Here is a 25,431-nt window from a genome sequence, read left to right as displayed (position 1 = left end):
TTACTATTTTTATAATTTACTCGTATTTTCAAAAATAAATTGAAAGTATTACATTTAACACTGACATAAAATGCACAGATATAAATAAATATTAAGGAGCATTAGTTTCATAGGTTATAGTTTATATAAGATGAATATTACATAAACATTTTTTTTTTATTATTATTAAATATTATTACTTTAAAACAGCGATATTTATAATTTGTATTGTAATAATGTTAGGTTTTGTAAGGTATAAAGAGTTTGTGAACATTATTTTTATTGACGAAAACATCACATCCGTAAATGTTTTAAAATGTATACGATTTTATTCTCAGAACGTGCATTAAGTAATATACAATATCAAAAATGTACTTTGCAATTTTTTGTTGCACTTGTATTAAGATAATAATTTATTTATAAAACATTTTACATTCAAGTAAAAATGTTATCTTATTATTTATCTTTAATAATATTAAATTATTAATAGCTTAGAAATTTTATTGATCTCAATATGCATCTCAAATGACAAATACGAGTATATATAATTTATGTTTCAAGAAAATAATAAGATAATGGTCCCTATTGAATATGTTTGTCGTTTGTGTGGGTGTATTATTATTTTAACGTTATGATGATCGATAAAAATTCTTTTTCGGTTTGTTTGGACTTACACAGAAATACAATTTCAAAATTTAAACTATTTTATATTTTTATAACTTTGTATTCGTTAAAAAAATTATTTAATTGTAGTTTTCATATACTTAAATTGAAAACATTTTTATTATTATACTTTAATGTAAAAAACAACAGTTATCCACTCTCTTAATGTATATTTATTGTACATTAGGATATTTAAGGTACTAAACACTTTTAAACACAATTTTAATGACAGACTTGTTAGAATCTGAATTTTTGTTATATCTGGAATTTTATTAATTTAAAATAAAATCCAAAACAACAGGCTATTCGTTTTTTCTCATTTTCTTCTTTCTTTTCAGGAAAAAAATGTTAAAAAAATGGAACATTCCAATATTGCAAATGCAAATGTTTTCTCCGGCTTTCACTGATATGGGTAAGCCTATAAAGAATAAATAATGCTGATTCACTACTAGAGGAGATCTGTTAGAGTTGCATCAGTTTTAAAATTAAATTTGAAAGTAATGAAATATCGGTTGTTTTATGCTATAAATAACAACATTGAGTAGGGTTTTTCATTCTTTTATTCGTGAACATTAGCAGTGAAAATTTAATGATTTTTCAATAACAGTATAAACAAATAGAAATATTTAAACTTTATTGAGCATAATAAATATTAATTTAAAGAATAGTCCATTATAGAATATAAAATTTAAATGATTATTAGTAGAACATAAGATAGGTATTAAATTTGATTGAAAATAAAATATGATGACTTTGTTATATAGCAATCATAAAAAATAATAAATCTAAATTAAAATCGTTATCTCTAATTTTAATCTATTTCAGCTATTAACAAAACTATTATTATTAAGTTATTTTAACGAAATGTATTATAAATTTATGTTTCAAAAATGTAAATAAAAACACTATATTTATAGTCTAAATAATATTATATGCATTAATTGTTATGTCGATATGACACAATTTATATTGCCCAAATTGAGTGGATTTTATTCATGGAATGTTTTGAAACTATATTTTAAATGTATGTTAATGATAAGTATATTGTGCACAATTATATAAGTTTAAAAAAATAATCAAAAATTTAGTTTTTTTCTAATTTCATTTTGGCTATTATGTGCGTGCTTCTCCATTTGGTATTTGTCTTTGAAATGATTACTTAATTCTTTGCATAATTTGGGTATATAAATATGCATATTTTAGTATATGAATTCGTGAAATTATGTTTGTATTATGCAATTTTCAAATTTTATTAAATAATAATAATAATAAATAAAAAAATATCTTAATTACATTATAATATGTAAGTATAAATAAATATAAAATTTAAATATTTGTAAGAAATACAAGACTTAAAAGAAACAACTAATTTTATGTATTATTATGTATACTTTTGTGTGGAGAATCAATATTTATTCTAAAACTATATCTAACATATTTTTTTTATATAAAGCTCGTAGAAAGCATAGCCTCCTTACCACTTTTCTATTATACAATTTAAAAACAATATGTTTCGTACTCAAAAAATAATTTGTTTCCGGTAAATAAATTGATTTTAATGTAACAAAGCCGTAGCCAAAAGACTAAAAAAAATTGTTTTAGTTAAATTTATTATTTTATTATATTCATGTATTTGTGAAAAAATTAATTGACTTGTCTATAGGTTAATGTTAAATCATTATCAAGAGTTATCGACCTTTTCATTTGAACAAAAACAATCTCAAACGCAATGATACAAAATCTCACTTGACAGTCAGTTTATTTATACTCAAAAGAATTCTTCGTGTGCTTTCGCCAAGGCCGAGGTATACTTAGGATAGTTACAAACAGTATTGTTTTTATTGTTTTGCATTTTATGTTAAACAGTAAAGTTATTACAAAAAATACACACTTATTTAATTAAATTCGTATTTATATTTAATCGAATTCCAACAATAAAAATTATGCACATACGTATTCAATATACTTCAATGTGTCATGAAAACTAAAATGTCTTGTTATTTTGTGTTCCAATTGACTATCGAGTCAATATTTACTAATAATTATCCATTTATAAGTATAAATATTATATATTGTGTTATGGGTCATTAAATGGATACGTATTTAAATTAACAATATTTATATTCACATAGAAGTAGGTACCTCCGATGGGAGGCCTCTTCCTTCTGTTTTTTCTGTCTGTTGTTTCTTCTTATCTCTCATAACTTAAGCTTATTGTTCTAATAACAGTAAAATATGGCATATTATAGAATTTTGTTAAAAAAAAAAAAATTAATATTATTAATTTTTGACGGAATTCAAATCGTTTATATGAGTACGTTTATATGATATTAAAATTGATTAAAATATTTATAATCAATGATATAAGTTTTTTATTAAATTACTAATTTGTAAATATTTGTTGAAAAAATTGGCTTTTAAGTAGACAAACAGCAATTGACATTTAAGTAAAAGTATTATGTAAATTTACTACCTGCCAAATTACTAAAACATATACAAATAATATTAAATAAAAAAAAAGGTGCAACTCGATGGTTTCTTTTATTGAGCTGCAGTTCACTGCTTATATTTATATTAATTTACCACAAGTATTATTATTGTACCTTATTCTTTGGTGTAAATTGTTTATTTATTTTAAAAACTTAGTTAAATTAAATAATACATTTCATTTTTAAAAATAATGTGATTTTAGAATACATAAATAAGTCTTTTAATTTACTGTTATACATAATTATTCTTTTTTTTTTAAATTGTATTACTTCCCTGGTCTGGATAAAACATTGGCTATTATAATATAGTATTATGGATATAAATTGTCTAAATGTTTAATAAAGTTTTTAATTGATGTAATTTGTTCTTTTTTGTGTGTATTTTAGATGTCTGATTAAATATATAGATTTTTTAATAAGCCAGCGAGTAACGTATTTTTTTTTAATGCATGTGCATTAACATTTTATACATTAATTACGTATTTTAGATCGGCAAAGATAATGTTAGGTTTGTAACATTATTATATTTTATTTATTAATAAATATTTTTAAAAATAAAAGCCATATACATTTGATCGTTAATGTATCAGGTCTTTAGTGTTTTTTTTTTATCTCTTATGATATTAGGTAATACACATGTATTATGATCTTATTTTGATAATTTAAAAGTGGTTATTTCGTAAAAATATTCGTAGCACAATAATAATTTTTCTTCGTGTTTTATTGTTACGTATAAATACATTTATCATACTGACTTATCTGCTTATTGTCAGTTACAATATAAATAATGCTGGTAGTATATTTTTCACTTTTAAAGTAAATTATGTTAATTTAATTTTATAATATAACCTAATATCTTATGATAATAGGATTTAGGGTAAATTAATGTATTTTGAGTTATACTACAAAATTAACAAATAATTTGAAAGCAAAAAAAATCAACGGATTCACAAAATTATGATTATATGAATTATATTTTTTAGAAAATAAAATCGCGTACGATCATAATGTTATCCAACGATAAGCTATAAAACTGTATTTGTAAAACTTTGTATTTGTTTTGAGGATTATTTAATGTGCTCGATATTTTGTGTTTAAACTCTGCGTATAATAATGAGGGTCGAAAATATACATGTCTTGTATGTGTAATAATGTAACAGGTATCATATTATGATCTATGACGGTTTATGTATTATGACGGTTTCTAGTGCAATTTACGGTGTTTTGACATATTATTGGTTCACACGACCCTCGCACTATTGGCTTGGGTACCTATGTGATAAATAGCTTTTATTTTCACCAAGTAAAAGCAAAACAACGTTGGTACATATATGTAATACGGAAAAAAATTCTCTTCTTATTATTTGAACAGCACTGCGTGCTTTTATAATTTATAGCGGGGTTTCGTTGTTCCGGAGCAATTTACAGCGCTCGGAGGGATATGGTATATACTACAGTGGACTATTATAAATAACGAAACAAAAATACGTTTTCAACGATCATCAACATTTTTGTTCGCGGTGATTTTTTCGCTTTGTGCTGTGACTGGAGTACAATTTATAATATGATGACGACTGTTTGTTGATTTGTCGACACCAAGATTGTCGTCACGCCACCATAATGTATTGCCCGTCAACCGCAATCAGCCTGTATAATGTTGACGATGATGACGTGACGTTTCGATGAAAAATACGATGTGATGTTTTTTGTAACTGTATAGCTATTATAGTAAGATTTATCCTGTAGCACCACTGTGGTATTTATCTGATAAATTGTTAAATATTTTAAATTTAAATAGAATAGTAATATGTTGGTATATGAAAATAAATGTTACCCCCTCATGATACTATATAATAATGATATCGTAAGATGTTTATTGTGTGAAATTATTGTTATTGATTTTAGCTTACGATTGCTGACGATGAAACTTGATTTACGGTGCATTTACATAAATTAGGATTATAACTATAAACTATACAATTGTATGTGTATGATCTTACCTATTGAGGGTGATCGCGACCAATGTAAAGACTGATGATGCGACTGTCCAGTAAGCAATGAAATTGGATACCATGCAAAGTTCCAAACCAAAAGCCCAATCAGAGTTGAGCATATAAATAAAGTTTGGCAGACAATTGAGCGAAGCCATAAACAAATCGGAGATACTTAGACTGACCATATAACAATTAGTAACAGTTCGCATTCGTCTGTGAGCTGAAAAAATAAAATATGCTTTTTGTTTATAAAAATAAAATTGATTTCTTATAAGATAATAATACAAGTCTTAAAAAAATTTTAATAATTTTATATCGATATGATTCATATTATGTTATCTTAACTTTATGATTTTTGGATTAATCCAATAATAATAAATCAATAATCAGAAGGAATATTAAAGTAGATTTATATGACTATAACAATTATTTTATTTATGTTAAACTCAATTTATTTGAGTAAAAAATTATTAGAAAATGTATACATTTTACACTTTATTTTTGAGACAGTTACTGAAATGTGTTTAGTATATATTAGGTATATATATATGAAAGAGCTGTTGATTAAAAGTGATTTAAATTTAATATATCACTTACATATTACTAGCACAAATTACGAGGGGCAAATCGATCTATTATTTTATTTATGTTTTTGTTAGTCTAGAACAGTATTTGGGTTTCTATAAATGTCTACAAATTTCATACAGGTCATAATATTTATTGGTAATTATGAATTATTGTCTTAAACCGGGGTTTTACAATATCTTGTATTCTGTAGATTTATGCTTATCAATGCATACTATTTTTTATCGTGTGACCACATAATGATCAACAAACAATAACGGTAAGTTCCATAATTACCGCTGCGGTCAGCTTTCATTGAACTATCTTTTTGTGAGTTATGGCGACAAACCGATAAATTCATGAATCACGATATGCTAATATGTTCGTATTAAATTCTGTGAAAACACGTGTAATTGGTGTGTATTATGTTTAGTAATATGGACACGGGACACAGGTGTAATTTAAAAACACAAAATTATATTGCTTATTGTCTATTGGTATTTGAATATCGTGTATTAATATTTTGTACGTGAGCGTGAAATGTTCCTGATAATGAGATACTATAATGTGGTAATGTGGTCAATTACAAGTTAGGTAACAATTTATTAGCGTGTTGACATTATACAAATCTACGGTACCTAGCACATATTGGATGGTAAGAGTAATAGTAGACGGAATAGTTGTAATATGTATATTGGAGCCGAAACATTCAATTTGGATAATTTCCAACAGAATTTCGACTTTACAGTTTGGTATGGAGTCATATATATAACGGCCGGATGATATATTCCCACAAATATCAACAAACCGGATACTATTAGTTATATAGTGTGTTGTAGCTGTATACATTTAATGGTTTTTGTAAGAAACAATATGTATAGATGTATAAAATTGTAAACACACGTTACAGTAATACATTTAAAATATTATGTTTATTGTTTAATTGTTTGTTGTGAAATTATCAACACAATCCAACATCATATTGAAGTCTGTACTTTATATTTTTCTCATTTTTTATCACTGTATTAAATTATATGGAAAAGTATTTAATATAATATGCAGTTGTCAATAAATATAATATTATTCCAGTTTTTTCTTAATTAAATATATTTTACTATCTGCATTCATGTTTGACATAATAAGAGCATTGGATAATAATGATTATATTAAACGACGATGCGGTAGTTAAACAAAAAATAAAAGACGATTTTCTTTTACTCAATTTTCAAGTTTAATTTGCTGTTGTATGTCTTCAATGAGATGACAGACAAAAGACATCATAATTTTCATTATACAAAAGTCATAAATATTTATATCTTAGTACGTATACCAATTCTTTTATTATATTAAGATATGTGGTGTTTGTATTTGAATGATTTGTGCGTAATTTAGTGGATTAACCACCAAAGATATTGGCTTTGTCAATTTCTGAAATAACCAGGGCCCGGGGTCCCGTTACAGAGAGTATAAAATATATTTGTACGTCAAATAGCAATTGCCACGCCTATCGAATAAAACTTATTGGTTATGATATCACTAAGGTTATATCCGTATTAATATGTATTTAAACAATTAGATTATTTAGAAAATTATGTTTCGTATTGTTGCAGGTAGATCATATTCTACTGACTGTAGATATGATTATTCTTACCAAAGTATTAACAGCGATAACCGTTATTATTTTTGCACATATTTGAGATGATAATATTATATTGATACCGTAAATATATCGTTATTGCAAGTTTAGCACTTAAAAACTTGAAATATAAAACTCTACCAACTATTTACAATTAAAAATTAATTAAATGAATAAATCTAACTTAGCCAAGTAAAAATATTTATTTTTCAATTAAATATATTTTTTTAAAACTCCTGTTTACTTTATTATATAATGAACGAGGTAATGATTTATATAATAAATGATTTAACTAAGAGGCGGTGCGGCAAGACTGTACTAATACTAACTTCTAAGTACAGCAATATCTGTACTATAAAAAATGTAATTAAATTAAAATCAAAAAAACTTAGTAAGAAAAGAGCCGTGTAGTATTGTAAACAATTTTATATTTTGAACATGATCACAAGATTCATATATGGTGAAATAACAAATGACTCAAAATACAATTTTGTGTAAAATAATGAAGATCTGTAGATCAAAGATTATATTTTTGAAGTGACTGAATGTATGAAATGTATTGCGTGAATTTGAAAAAATTAATTGAATATAAACCAAAATTTACTTACATAGTTACATAATATGACATTTTTATATTTTTGTTATTTTAAAATTCAAAATATAGACATATTAATGGTGGGAGGTGTGTGTTAAATAATGCTGGACTTAGAATGCAGTTTATAAATTGTTGGTTTTAGCTCGTTTACTTGATTTTTCCGAATTCAAGTACTTATTAAAACCGTAATAGAATAGGTAACTTTGATTACAATTGATACATTTTTGTGAAATAAAAATCACTTATGATGGATAAACTCAATATTATAAAATGTTTTTTAATTAATAAATATCAAGAATTGAATAAAAAGACATGCAAAAATGTTTAAATTTCTGTATTCATTGCTGTTTATTAATTATAATTTATAACTGAAAAATACTACTAAAAATGTCAGATAAATGCTATCAATACTAGAATAGTATACCATAAAAAAAATAATATATCGAAGGTTATAAAACGTTGGAATATTAAAAAATGTCTAATAGATTTTAATAATATAAATAATATTATTATTACAAAAAATAACTATAATAATTTAATAATATGTAATAATACATTATTATTCTTTCATTTTTCATGTTTTTTTTTATATTTATCATTCACTAGAATCTATAACTGAGATTTAATATATGTATTGCCATACGAGTAGTATTGTACAATTTGGTTAACTGGTAAGTTGAGAGTTTTCAAGTTTATGTGAGTAGGTAGGTCAATAAAATTAAAATGAAAAGAAAACCATGATATGTACATATTTTGTATGTAACAAAATTGTAACTCAATTTTTTAGCATAGTTAATAATTATGGAATAATATACAAAATTGATTAATTTAATTTTGATAAATTAAAATACATTATACGTAATAGTTTTAGTTGTGTAAAATTGAAGTTTATGACGTTTATGATAAGTGTAACTGATTGTAACTTGTACCTATTTAAAAAAAGGTTTGAACAAATTCTATATAATTATTAGAATTTAAGTATTTAATGTAATTAAAATAGATAATTTATGAACGGTTCTATCAAGATTAATAACAACTAATTGAAGAGAATTGTGTGCTTGAAAATACATGTTTAAAATTGTATTAACTATATATATTTTTATATTAAAACATTCAATACCTAAAATGCATTGTGGATAATTGTTTCATATAATTTATAATTTAAAGTTTAATATTTTTTTTAATTGTACTAGTTAAAATAATAATAATAATAAAAACAAAAATTGATTTTAATTTTCTAATGTAATATCTATTAAAGAGTCTTATAATTTATACTTGATGATTTATATACCATAAATTAATATTATTTATGCACATGCTTTAAGAGTTGATATGAACAAGTTAATATATAAATATATAATGTATGCTTAGAAAATAAAAAATGCCCTTTATAAAATATTACTGAAAATTAAATACCTCATTAATTGAGAGTGTTTTATTGGAGAGGTTCCAGAATTGATAGTATAAAATATGTTTTTTTTTGTGCATGAATAATATTGTAGCTAGTTGGTTATAATATAATTTAGTATTTTATTGGATAATTAGATAACTTATTATATGGCTTAAACATGAAATATAATAGTAAAAACAATTAAAAAGAAGTAATTGGTTTAATTTATCTGTTAGCCAAATCTTTAATCTGACCTTATGTTTCAGAAAATTCTTATTACTAATTATTTTGATACTATATATATTATGTTTTAATAATAAAATATTCAATGTAATATGACAAGCTACAAATATCGGTTTTATTCAGACATTAAAATTGTATTTCGATAACACATACTATAGGAAGTTGTATTTTGAGCATCGATCAATAAGATTAGATTTCGTTACTTATATTTAGTTAAAAGAAAAAAAAACGTAAGTAACAAAAAAATATTTGAATGTTTAATTTTTTAATCTAAATAGCAAATGATTGGAGTAAAAATAAAATATATGTCTATTAATGGAATGAGAGTAGGTAAATATTTAATATTATCGTGGAAAGCATATAAAATGACAGAATATAGACTTGCTTTAACGAAAAAACTTGTTATTATCGACACTTAAGAGTATTGCATAAAGTGCTTACATATTTTACACACTTTTTTTTTTGTTAAAATAAAAGTTTATTCAATTTATTGAAGTTGATTCAATATATGTTAAAATTGAAAGTTTTTATTCGATTGTAATGAATGACAGTTTGTAAGTTACCTATATTATTATTACAGTTTAATCAGCTTAAAGAAAAATACGATTTATTTAATAGTCTCATACTATTAATTTATACAGTTAAAAACATTTAAGCTAAAATATTTTAGAAAAATAAATAAGTATTTTATTACTATATTAATTTATAAGTTGTACTAAACATAAGTCATACTACTAAAATGATGAAAACCAAAAACTATATAATATTTAACTTAATAAAATGAGGTTATTCATACCTATTATTTTAGTTTATTCTGAATTTTGTAAACAGAAACTTTAACTCAATAACTTCAGAGAACTTGTATAGTTAAAGGAGTATTTATGATATGCCGGAATTGTTTTTCCACTTAATTTAACAAACGCTAAACCACTAAATTAATATTTGTTTGTTCTGTTTGAAATATTTTTACAAAGAATATTTTTGTCAAATCCTCCGAAAGATTTATTGAGTAACTTATATTTTTTTTTAATGATTTCGTTACTTTTGTTCATACACTTTTGTATATTTTAAGAGAATAGAACATTAAAGTTTAACACTTCAATATTCATCAATAAAATGAGGAAATAAAATGTAATATACTATATTACATTTTATTTGCGTATTAAAAACACTAATAAAATCAATATCTTTTATTTAAATTTAAGAAATCGTGGAACAATATATATTCTGCAGTGTTATAAGTTAGTATAACATATGGTCAGTTATTTATAATATATTATAGTTTATATTTAAGGTTCAATAGTTAAAATATAAATGTTATAATATTGTCTTTTAACCATTTAATTACATTTATTGAATTTACAAATACATTTTGAAATATTATATCATTTTGTAAATCATATTTATTTTCCTTTTTTATTTATTTATAAAAGATATTTAAAATCTGTATACACAGGATAATACAATAAGGAAAAACGTAATAGAAGGGAGAGTCTATCGACACTACTTCCATATTTATTTTCTATACAGTATAAATTATAAAGCATGTTATTCTTTGTGATTAGAATGTTTAACATTTTTAGCTAATGTTCAAAAATAAATACATATTTTACTTATTTTTAATTTATAAGTGAAAGAAAAACAAATATTTTTTAATTTTAGATTTTGTAAAAGCATAATAAAACGCAGTTGTCAAAATAAATGTATACAATTTTCTTATAAATAAATCATATTTTTAATTTACATAATTGTTAAAAATTTGAATTTCTGAATCAGTTATTAAACACATCATTTATTGATTAGATAATATAGAGTATAGTTATGATATAAAACAATACATTGAAAGATGGAGTATTATTGGGACATTTGTTTTGGTTCTCAAATTTGAATAACGATTTTGCAATTATAGAATATTATTTAATAAGGTAAAACAGTAATTAATTGGTCTGACTAGATGATGGTGATTCGAGGCAGATAACGTTATTTATAGGCCGATAATCATGGGGTGGATGAACTATGAACTATATAAACTATGTTTAAACTATATCCAGCATAGAAACAACCTGTTCTGCACTTTCAACTTTTAGTATATTACCTACTGTGTATAGAGACTTATAACTCTAGAACCAAACCTAATAATGCACAATAAAGCACAGAGAGGCATTTAGGAGGATTGAAACTCGTGAAAAGTCGTCTAAAAACTCAAGTACACGCACGGCTTTACTTACGATGTAATCAATACGGGGAAGGAAATCTTAAGATGGAACAAAAATAAATTTAGTGGTTAAAGTCTTATTTTTTATTTAGATTTATAAACTTGGTAAGTTAGTTTATACCATTAATAAATTATTGGTTGTGTATACATTTATCATTATATTATATCAACACACTTTCAGAAGTCATACATTTATTTTTCAGAACACCACTTAATAATTATTAATTCTATTATTAGAGAATGTTGACTTTTACATTTTTTCCCTTTAATCCTATAAAATGCTATCTTTGCTAAAAATTTGTTCCATGCTTTCTTGATCCGAAATAAATTAATTTTATATTCCATTTTTTAAATGTTTAGCTATAAATGTATTTTTTTTGTACGTTATTTGTTTATACTATGGGACATTTTTTGTAGTTTTTGAACAATTGTTGTACATTTGTCCCAAATTATATGTACTGATATACTCGTAGGTTTACCGTTCGTATGTTATAAATTATAACATGTGTATTATACTTATAAGACGTGTTCTTTATATATACATATACGCCGATCATAGTGACTATCGAACCTAATGCTTATCGAGTATTATATTTATAAACTATATGGAATAAATCCAATAAGCAAGATGAAGATTTTTTTTGAAAACATCAGACACATTTTAGTTGTAAACTATAACAAAAGGTAGGTATATAAAATGACAGCATTTTATTTTTATTAAGAATTTATTTAAATAATTGATTTATTTATTTTCAGTGATTTTCACTCAGTTAAATAAAGAAAACCAATTAAAATTTCTATTTTACTTTTTAAAGTATTTTTAATAATTTTACAATTTATATTTTAAATTACTCTGATACCCATTATCACACCCATATTTGTAATAATAATAATTATTTTTAAATTAAATTTTTTTACTTATATAAGTAATTTTTTTGGAGTTTTTAGCGAATTTTTTAGGTCATCAACCATCAAAATTCTTTATTTATATATTAGATATTATTTATTGAAAATACATTTGGTGTATTTCTTTGTGAAATTTAAAACAATAATTACATTTTTTTCGGTTTGTGTTTTAAGAATGTATTTTAATATGGGTAGGTAAAGAGTTAGCACATGTATGTATTTAAAATCTTAATAATATTCTTGATACATAAAACCTTTTGACAGTTGAAATATTTATCATTATATTTTTTTTTTAAATTATTTTTCATTAACAATTTAATTTATAATATTTTTGTTATTTAAATAATTATATGTCTAATTCGTATAATTTATATATATTTAAGTATTTATAATGTAGATATGTGTATGAGAATTTAAAAAATAATCATAATACTCAAAATTATTTAACCTATTCTATCATTATTAATCCTTTTTGATAGTCAATGTTAAGCATTCTAAGATAACACATTCATAAGACAAGTGCATTTTTGACTTATCAATATAGCTAGGTAAATAATTTATCATAGTAAATATTATATAAACTCAATTTCGGCGACCCATTATATTTAGTGCTATAATTTGAGTGGAATTTATTATTCACAAACCCTAATATCTTAAGTGTTGTTCCCTACACAATTGTCACATCATGTGCTGTACATGTTTTATATTTATAATTATTCACTTATTCTATTATATAGTGGCATCCTCCACATTATCACTAAACTAGCTAAACACATACATGTAAATCTTGTAAAGTATTATTGCTTAAATTCAGTAATTATCAGTTCTCATATACTATTTTAATTCTTGTTCTACTTTTATTTTTTACATTTTTTTTTTTTTAGTTAATTATTAATATTATAAAACTTTTAGACTTAATTAATTTTAAATTATATAGTATTCCAGTAATCAAATACCATACACGAGATAACAATTTTAAAAGATCACTAACATTTAAAGGGTACATTTTCTGGTCTTATAGTTAATTTAAATATTTATGAACAGTAAGCTCTCTAGCAAAACAATTTTAAATTAAATATTTGGTCCAAACATAAAATTTATTATTTTAGTTGAATATATTTCCATTTCATAAAAGGCCAAACAATCAAGTCTAAAGAATTAAATATAAATATATGTAAGTACCTAATTTAGTGGATTAACTAAAAGCAACAGATATTAAAAAAAAGGTTTTTGAGATTTTATTATAGATACACACTAAAATATTTTAGTTTTTACTAAATACTTCATAATTATTTTAAATTTCATCTTGAACATTTTTTTAAAAAAATATTCTTGAAATCGTGTGATAACTTATGCATTTGTATTGCACGAAGATAATAATAATAAAGTCTATTTATAAATTTAGAGATAATTTTAATCAGGGTTCAAAATATGATAAAATCAGCCGCTCAGTTGGCAAAAAATGGTCGATGCTCGCACACACACGGACACGTAAATAATAAAAAAAACTATTTCGACAAAATTGAAGTCTTTTTCACGTCAATCTCTGCTTTTACAGGTATTATCTATTTTTTCTTGTTACGACCAACACGACTTTATGAAAGATTTGAAAAATTATTAAAAACTACACGTTTTTATGTGTGTGTGTGTATGTGTGTATTTTCCGCTCGATAAAAACACATTTAAAAGATTAAACTCCTTGACTTCACCCAAGTTTACAGTTGGAATATGAGACGCCAGTTAGCTTTCTACCCATTATACTACGATATTATTTAGGATTATTAGACTAGAATACGAATCAATAAATTAATACAATAATGGCGTGTCGTGATTAGCGAATGATTGGGTATGATTTTGATTCACGTGGCCCGAGGTCAAACCAATGTCCGAAAAAATAAACATAAAAACCTTTTTGAAATGTTTACCAGTTTAATATGAGGCATCAGATTGACGCAGGTTGGTTGTTGATTTTATCGACCGATTATATTAATAGCTGCCGCCTGCCAAAGCTGAAAATCTAAACATTAATTATTGATCTTAATATTAAAAAATATTTTTATGATTTCTTTCTGTCATACAATTTTTTATACATTTTTAACTCGACACACTAAAAATATACTATGTTAATGTAATGCTAATTTTCTTTTTTCTTCAAATTAATAACTTGTGAATTATTTTCCGTAAAATGTATATTTAGATATTAATTACCAATATTATCTAATTACTATATCGTAAAAATAATAAAAATATTAGTAGAAAAATCGTAATAGTGATAAAGTCTGTTCAAAGGAGATTATAATTTTTATTAATTAATTTAGAAAAGTCTTACATAATTAGAAGCTACTAAAGACTTGTTTAATTTTGATGTTCTGTACTGAAGTTTTTAAACTTATTTTAAAGCGTTGTTATTTGCATACATTTAATGTATAGGAAATTATAACCTTAACGCCTTTTTAAATTGTACATTATTTTATATTTTATAATATATATACATAATACATATACAGGCATATCACTTATTAGTTTCGAGATTTTACTACGACAGAAAATAATATGATTATAATATGCATAATATATTATACCATGTTAGTTAAAAATGAGAAATAAAAATCTAAATATCGAAAGGACATCATAAATTCAATATGCTAAAACTGTTGCTTACCTTCTGTGGTTTGGATATTCTAAAAGCTAATTACATATTTACATTTTACAGCAACCAATTTTAAAATAATTAAAATAATAATTATTGTGATCGGTATTTCTTTATGTGACGTATCGTGCATGCATATTGTTTTTAAGCAACACGATGGCTTGTATTGCTGTATTAGTCATGTTTTATATATTTTAATCATATGTATAGGTACTATAGGTGTATAATATACTCAAATTTATATTAATAATATGATATTATTTTTATTATAAAAAATGAATAAAATATTCTATGAGATACACGAAACAGTGGTAACACTATTGAGTATAACCTCAGTTTTTTGTATTTCTAACTCGTGTTACTTTTTATATTATTATTACTATATTTTTATATTATTGAATATTTATTCTAAATGTTAATAAGTTAATGAATTCATTTATAATTATTTAATTTTATGTTAAATCATTTGAAAATAATAAGTTATAAAAAAATGATTTTCTTTTATTGTTACGTAAAGTTATTTGGTATTATTTGTTTATTAAAAAATATTTCTGTTGTTGCTGTTGATCTGTAGTAATTTAAATATTGGAATTTGGAAACTATTAAAATAAAAAACAAAATTTCTTTTGTAAGGAAAATCGATCATCTTATTATTAATCTTAAAGAAATATAATTATATACATTATAATGATTTCTTTGCTTAAAAATTATATAGGAAGTTAAAATGCTATATTAGACGTAGATGGATCGTATTTACGCATATTTAAATACCTAATGACTTCATTAACTGCGTTACACAAGTTTTAACTAAACTATTCTTTATTCAAGATATTGCACTATAGAATGTAAGTAATTCATTATTTGGGTCATCCCTACGTATTCGCTTGGTCAAATTAAAAAAATAATATAGAAATCATTAACAATAAAATATTTTTAATTTTAACTGAATATAAAGTTCCATGTAGGTAAAATTTCAAAATATGTTTAAATAATCTGCAGGGACCCAACCACAGAAGGATATGGAGATATGAATATACAGGGATGGTCAAGTACCAGGAACACTACGGTCAGATATACATACCTATAATATAAGGGGCAAAGTTCGACGATACAAATTCCTTCCTTTCCCTTTGATATAAATCGTGTATCGAATTACTATTACGAATTTTATATCAAGGAAGTTCCATTGGAACATTCATAAACGGCACTTATATGAGTTCTCCATGGTCTACCTCTCTTTATAAATAGTTCATAATATTATATCAACCGTTCTTTCCTATAAACAACACTTAAAAGAGTTGTTCATTGTCCAACCTCTCCTTTTGAATGGCGCTTTTTAAACTTGTACCTATTATCTATAATAATATTATTTAAACCACTTATTAATTATCGATTAGTATGTACTGTGATAGATATCGCTCCTCAAAGTTTATTACGAGTAGACCGTTTTGAATAAGTCCCTTTTCAGATTCTTGATAAGTTAAACGAGAATAATCTGAAATTCTCAACAATTCTAATGAAAACAAATTCCCCTAGAAATTCCACAATACTTTAACACTCAGATCGAGTATAGGTACCAAATAATAAGAATTTTATTTTCGTCATTTTGCAATTTAAATTATGAAGAATTCAATGCATATACATTAAATTTAGAGAATATGTTGCGATATTGGCTTAATAAACTATTTTGATATGTGCAAAATACAGAGTTGTTACTATAACTACAAGACTACGCGAATGGGAGTATACACATTATAGTGGCATACCCAATGAAAAATTTACGAAGAGAAAATTCTAAACGCTGAATTATTGCTGAAGATAGAAAACAATGTGTTAGGCGCTTGGCGCGTTGTAATTCGTTAAATATATAAACTATTAATATCGTATTATTTGTATTGTTAAAACCTATCAAATTTAAGTCGAAATAGTAAATTAAAATTCTTTCAATACAACATAAAGTTATTAAATAATCGGTATCTTAAAAACCAACTTTATTTAGTTGCAATGATATTAATAATACGTATATAAATAATATCCAATTAAAACTACAGTGTTGTTAATCTTAATGCAATTTATTCTAAATCACAAATTCACAATTACATGCCACATGAAATATTTGAGGTATTTAAACAGTTATAAAAACATTTGTAAGCTATTAGACTTCAGGTAACAATAATACTTTTTACAAATAATTAAAATTAAAATTATGTATGTAAGTATTATAATTATTATTTTAATGAAAAAATGTAGTACCATTTCCTATACATTACGTTGTATTTTACATTAATAAAGCAATTAACTATAGAAAACAAAAATCTTAAAATTAGCAATTGTGTATTTCAAAAATTACTATTTAAATTTCTACAACAAAATTAAAAATAATTATGCTGAATAAATAATTGTTTTTAGTGTGGTATAATATTATAATCTTTAAAAGCTGTATTTTAAAATTATTCTGAGTTATTGTTTAACTTTGTGTTTACTTCGTGTAAATATTTATATACAATAGATGTAACTTTTTAAAAATTACAGTATTTTTTCCAGATCTATCAATGAGTATTGAGTGGTTATAGATTATAATATTTGATTTTAAGACGTACAGAAATTATAAATGTTAATTAATTAAATAAAAATAAATACAAGTTAATAAATTCACCATACATAAAATGTGATTTCTTTAGACAATGTTCATATATTTTGTATTTTTTTTTCTTAATAAGTTTTTCCTATTATTATTTCTTTAAATATAAATTGTTCTGTAAATGTTAAACCTGAATATTGTACTTATATGTACATTTTTATTGTTGTGTAGAAATTAAAAAATAAATAAAACGAGAGAACATGCAATTAAATATATTATTTCCAATAAAATAATATGTTGATTATTTAACGATTAAATATATAAAATTGATATCTTATAAAATATTTTACTGATTGTATAATATTTATTTATAAGACTAAAAAATTATATGAAAGTCAATCATATGCTTTATTGTCTACTTACTTTTTTAATGACTTAACTAAGAAACCGCTTATTATAACCACCTTTTATTTATTTTTTTTTATAAAAGTCTCGTATATTATCATAAAATTGATTAGTTTTTGAATAATATATCGGTGTTTAAACAAAAAATAATCTATTGATGCTGGGCGTTCTTAAAAATTAATTATTAATTTATTTACATACAATATTTTAATAAGGTTTCAAATGTATTTTAAAGCTTGAACTCCATTATTTTAAAATTAGTTATCTCGATGAAATTTAAAAGGCTTATGTTTATTGTTGAAATTAAAACTTGTTATAACATGATATATCATATCTTATAACAGTTATAACTAAATTAAAAATACTTTAAAAAATAAATATTAAAAACGGTATGCAAGCGTTTATCGCTCTGTTGTACATTAGTCGTCGAGTGGGTCACTATTATAGGTTTGTTAAACTTGATTTCAATGATATAACATTTTATACGAAAAACGATTCTGAGCTGAAACGATCTGTTCAGCCTATAATATCACTAAAGTTTTATGATATTATGTTTCAATATGTTAAAAAACACACACACATCATTGTAAAATCAATACATGCATTACTTCTCCTAGAATCTAAAATAGATACAGACTACATATCCTGGAGAACTATAAATATTTAAAATAATATAATATATACAACAGTGGTGGGTTGGAGTGTATATTAACTTTTCAAAATCCAGCAAATACAACTAAACATAGTATAAATCAATACCTACTAAATTTGGATTTATTAAGATATTCATTGTTATAATTTATATCTGATAACGAATTAACGGCGAGATATATCTCTCTTTGTACCACAAAATAACATTTCATTCTAACTGAATTTCAAAACGTGATAAAACAAAACACTAAAAAGATAAGGTTTCTGAGTAGATTTCCATTTAATTCCGTTGATTTTCATTTAATTTACATACATTAGATTCTGAGTAAAGAAATGAATGCATTTTAATGTGTTGTGTTGTATTGTAATAACCATATTAGTTTTAATAAGTACACACTATGATAGTGAAATTCATATTATAAATAAAATGACACTATTAAAAATTATAAACTTTATTATTCTATGAACTTATTCTATCTATTTTTGATATAGTATAACGTATATTTTAGGCACATGCTATTACAAAACCTATAATATATACAATATAGATATGGTGTCCAAATGGCACAACAAAACTAGTTATATAGTCGATACGTTATTTTTTTCAATATTTGATTGTGTTGTTTAATATAATTAATAGTTATGTGAAATGCGAAGTTTATTATGTAACTAACTTCTACAAATTAAATCAAAACTTAGTAATTCGTACTATTTTTTTTTTGCGATGTAGATGTTGAAATAATTAATATAACATAATTATAATACTAATAACAGATTATTGTAGGCAATAAAAAAAAAAGCTAGAACTCTATAACATAGATAAATTGTTTTAGTTTAACCTCAAATTGTTTATTATACACGAGTATAAAAGGAAATGTGTGTTGTTGTGGTTTATAAGGGTAAAAACTACCATACCGATTCTGACGAATATTTCAAAGATTATTCTTAGAGATACGAGTAAAGTTTAGAAAGTAGTTTGAACCACATCAAATGTGTGGCGCTGAACAAACTTTTTTTAATATTTTTGTTGATTATATGCCATATAAACTACTGTACTAACAATAGTATTTACAAGTGCTGTATTTCAAAAATGTTCATTTTTACGAATGTAGGGGGATACGGGTACACCTAAACCAATTAACTCATAAAGTTATGATACAAAACCGAAATGTACCAAACAATGTATACTTGTATCTAATATTCTAATCCACTACGGTTGGATTGTCCACCTCAGTCGGATATGTCTAAAATGCGAGAAGGTAGGTACACTAATACTGACACGCCTGTGAAGTGTGTATCACCGAGTGTCTTATTTTATAACAATTTATTTTTCCGGGGAAAATATGGTGAACATAACTAGTATTTTATCGATTGGTTTGCAGTTCACTTGTATTTGTGCCTAAACATTATTGTATAAATTAAAATAAATCATCCTATATTATAATATTTTAAAATTTTTTTCCAGACTTGAATCATGATAGCATTGTAAGAACTTATCAGAAATTGGTTTCAGTAGGTACTTACTAATACTGATATTATATTGAGTATAATATTAAATATTATATATTAGATAAAGCGAGAACGAAGAGTCATTATCACCATCGTAAGAGCATTAAATCATTTACCGATTTAATGGTAGTCTATTCTTTGAGTTTGTCATATTTTTACTGAATGCAAATACACAGTTCATACATAAATATACGTCCGTTATTGTTAAAATGAATAGATATTTTCTGTGAGATAAATATTTTTCAATGATACAATACTTTTATAGATACACATAGACAGTAAAAGTTAAATAGTTTCACTTAAGATTGTAAAAAAAAATGTATCCACCTATAATAAGTCCGGTAATAAAACTGTACAAAAACCCATTTTAAACAAGACTATTAGCAAAACGTTGAGATAATAATAAAATATTACTTTATCGTTTTTTAAAAACTAAGAATATAATTCTGATTGTTGTATATTTTTGATGTATTATTGTTTTGTGGGTATCGTATAGGCGTTTTATAATCAAATCACGTATGAAAAACGAATATTCGTAGTAGAAAATATAATTGATTTTTGAGTTAAAAGCAGTTTAAGAAATTCGAGCAATGAAAATTCCACAATCGCTTAAATTTAATGGAATAACTTAAATTATTTCATTGTTTGCTTGTAATTTACGTGGTATATCAAAGAATCAATTGGTGGTATATATTACGAATGTCAAAAAAGCAAACATGAAAAAAACTGTTAAAATGTAATTTTAAACAATTGGGCGAAGGTCATAAAAACTATTACAATTTGATATATTTGAATTAAATGTAATTTATTTTTATCAAGTATAAATATATTTTAAATGTTTGTTAAACACAAAATATACGCTACATATTTAAATACTTCTATTCTTATTTTTATAAATATTTTAAAATACAAACTTAATACATAAAATTAAATCTTAGATTTCACTCTTAGATTTAATCCCAAATGTTATGATTATAATTTATAATATGTATAGATTTGCTTTACTGAACTCGGCCATTATGGTATAAAACAATGTACATAAAATTAACTAAATATTAAATTACATTATACCAAGTATTTATCTATAATTGAAAACATATTCGACTTAATCGGTGTGTAACAAAAACAGTTCTACCTTCTGACTAGTGGTTGCTATATATTATATTTTTTTTTATCAGAATATATTGAAATTCTAAAAAATGAATAAATACTAATATTTCTATAATAGTAGGTACACCAACAATTATTTGTAAACATTTTGATAAAAATAACGATTATTAAAAAATTTTTAACATTACATTTAATAAAATACTTTTTGTAATTGAAAAAATAATCTATTTTTACCACCCATTTCGTAAGAAAATATTAAGGTTTAAGTCACGTACTGTGTGCAGAAGATGTTGATAACTTACCACTGAACTATCAACAAGGGTTATAGTTGAACTAATACTAAGGTTTTCAGTCTACTGACGTCACCCGTCACATCGAGAGGTTTTAAAGAAATGAATTGTGTATTATATGCAAATATAAAATAAAATTACACGTATATAATCTGATACTGATAATTATTTTATTTATTTTGATTTGATTTATTCATACTACAAGAGTCAAACCTTAAAACATATTAAGTATACATAGAGCAAATTTTATAGCGAAAAATATTTTCAATACGAACGCCAACGTTCGAAACTTGATGCAGTATGTAAATCAACCGTGGAATAAGTCATAAATAATTTTACTCCGTGATAAGTTAGTATAGTAATCATGAAAATAACCAGGTATGAATAAACTTAATCACGGTATTTGTTATTTGAACTAAACAGACAAAACGCTGGATCATGGCGTTTGCAATGTTTGTAAACGTTTACTTCGTCGTTTAGCAAACAGACAGTCCGAATTTCTCTGTTATCAAACGTTTTCAACGTTTACCGCAATAGAATTTGCTCATAATATATTGCTTAGTCTTAAATGTAAAATATTTATCTAGTCGAAGTTGTGAAACAATAACATAATATTCTGGTCGATCATAATAAATTGTACTTGCATAGGTACACTTGCGATAGTAGTTGATAGTCAATTAATAGGTAATATGACATTATGAATAGTGCTCTAATATAAATCATTCTTATACAATTTATTTTCACTTACAAGTTTTAATAAAAATAAAATTAACAAAACATATCTGTATTCGATTTTTAAATTAGATAAGAAGTTCTCATTGAAAAAGTTATAATGCATATTAAATATTAGTATTTTTAGAAATAATTTAATTTGTATAAATTATATTTCTTAAAAGTTATTTTTTAGTTTTATAATTTAATTTAATTAAGTAATGTATAAATATCTTATTAAATAAAAGCGGATATTTATGATTTATATGTTTAATAAAGTTTTTATTTTAAATGGTTCAACTTATCTGGTTATTTAAATTTATTTTCATATTTTAAGAGACTTATTTTATTTTGCTTGTAAAAATAAATAAATAAAAATAATAATAAAGTGGTGAGTTTAATTCTTGGTATTAAAACTAAAAAAATAGACATAATACAAATTTGTTTATTTAATCGTTAGGCATTTGTTTTAATGTAAGAATGTCTGATCCATATAATTTATACTAACATTAATATTATTTTCGTTTTGCTTCTTATTTATCTTATTTTAAAATACGATTGAAGTAATTAATGTATTTGTTTTACAATATTACGTGCGTTTGTTTTTGAATTTGTCATAATCTTCTAACTTAGTTTAAATGCTTAACTTTGATGGTATTTTCTGGTAAAATATTGAAGCTAGTTAGTATTTTATGAAGTTAAAATTAAAATATTCCCATTTCTAAGTAATTTTCATAATAATCGGCAAAAAATAAAATAAATTAATAAATAAAGTTAAACAGGAATAATAGTACAAATTATAAATTTTCGTTTTTTTTTCTGTTTATGTATGTTAAAATTATTGTGATTAAAGACAATTTGACACAATATATACTATACATTATGTAAACAATTTATAGGTATTACTTATGATTCGTTATAAGCTTTTTAACTAAAATTAAATAAAAAATTAGTTTAAGCTACATACATTTGTCATAAGTGTCATAAAATCAAATTTAGACAATATTTATTCCAATGCAATAATAACAGTTTAATCCAAAACTATTTTTTTTGGTTATTATTAAAATAAAATTACTTCAAAGATTTCACATTAACTTGCTATTGTTTTTTAAATTGATTTTCTACAGTGAAATTCACAAAATATTTCGACTTATTTTAAGCTATAATAAGCATTTAAAATTTTCTATTTATTTAAGTTTATTTCTATAATGTAACAAAATAATATTGTATGCTTGGTCAAGATTTGAAAAATAAAAACAAGGTTTCAAAAAATGTTATGATTACAATCGTTTGATATTAAAATTATGTCAAAGTTCGTCAAAATCTTGATAAATGAATTCGTACCTAGTTAATAATGTAAATTTAGAATTTTGATAGTTATGGCTTGCAAATATTAAATGAGATTCCTTAAAAGTTTTTGCTATTGAAATCTAAAAATTATCCTGAATACACAGACAACATTTTTTTTATAGATATTTAAAGTGTTTCCAAAATTGGGAATTTAAACGAAACATTACGGTTTTAGTTATATTGTTTTAATTTAAAAGAATACTTTTTGTAGAGACTTAAAACTTTTTGTCATTGCCTATATCATTATAATTTGTGGACATTTTCATAAATATTTAGATTCATTTTTAGATTTTTATAGTTTATACCACGAACTTAAATTTAAACCGTTCTATAGTGTATTTATATTTACTTATAAATAAATAACCGCTATTTGCCTAGTAATATTGTATGAAAAAATATTATAAAAATTATTATTTATACTTATATAAATAAGCGATTTGTTTTTGGGAAAAATTAACTCAACCTACCATATTATTTTTAGAAAAAGAAATATGTAATGTAAAATATCCTTGGAAATATAAGCAGATAGACAGCTGCTCAAAATATTTTTTTCTCTTGCAATGGTTTATCATCGAATTCAAATTTAATACTTCCATGTTAGCAAATTATATAATGTATACATAAAACTTACTATACAACAGACATACTTTTCTGTTAAAAAAAATAATATAGGTTGATGGTTACTGGTTAGTTTAAAATTTAAAATTCAATTATACATTTCTAGTTAAAGTTAATTTAGGATGATTACCTACTGGTAATAATTTTATATCTGTAGCAACTGTCTTGTAAATTGTATTTTTGTTTTAAATAGTTTCCGTATTATTTGGTAAGTAAAACTTAAAGTGATTTTGATTCATGTTGGTGTACGCAAGCAACATTTTTTAACCAAAATTTGATGGTAACGACAATTGAAAACAATAAAAATATTTATAATCAGAATGAGATGGCATTTATTTAATTTTAATAATAAAATAATTTAAAAATGTGAAATATGAAGTTTAAAATATTAAGTCACAAATTTGATAGCAACTTGAAATAATTAATTGATTTTCAATCTATTCATTTAGTTTTACAAGTATTTTGACTAAAATAATTACTAGTTTTATTAATTAAAAATAAAATTTATACTATAAGTTTAAAGTATATAATTCATAATAGTACAACTAAAAAGTTTTTAAAAATGTAAAAATATTTATCTTAATGCATGTGTGAAAAAATCATATTATATTTTAGAGATTAATATACAATTATGTTTATAGTATTGTCAGTTTTAAATATATTGCTTCAAGTTATACAATTAATAACTCAGTACCTAATACCCATGTCATATTTTTAAAACAATAAATATTCGTGTATGAATTATTGAAAAATGTATTTCCCTTACGATTTGAAAATAACACCGTCATTATACACTGTTTACAATATTATACTGTTATATGGGTGTGTCTTATACGCTATTTATTTTGAATTTCTGTATGATAAAATATATCAATACAAATA

General features: G+C 23.3%; 1 protein-coding gene across 3 annotated transcripts in view; it reads right to left on the bottom strand.

Moving 5' to 3' along the window:
- Positions 1-25,431, bottom strand: part of LOC132917969 (tachykinin-like peptides receptor 86C) — a 109,881-nt gene that overhangs the window by 26,408 nt on the left and 58,042 nt on the right. For all 3 annotated transcript variants that reach the window (XM_060978994.1, XM_060978992.1, XM_060978993.1), the window contains one exon: positions 5,132-5,345. In XM_060978994.1, coding sequence (XP_060834977.1) covers positions 5,132-5,345 — 214 coding nt within the window. The remainder of the gene's footprint in view (positions 1-5,131; positions 5,346-25,431) is intronic.

The sequence above is a fragment of the Rhopalosiphum padi genome, chromosome 1 (genome assembly GCF_020882245.1).
Source record: "Rhopalosiphum padi isolate XX-2018 chromosome 1, ASM2088224v1, whole genome shotgun sequence".
NCBI classification, from domain to species: domain Eukaryota; kingdom Metazoa; phylum Arthropoda; class Insecta; order Hemiptera; family Aphididae; genus Rhopalosiphum; species Rhopalosiphum padi.
The sequence above is the reverse complement of the archived record's forward strand: the minus strand, read 5'-3'. Positions and strand labels throughout refer to the sequence as shown.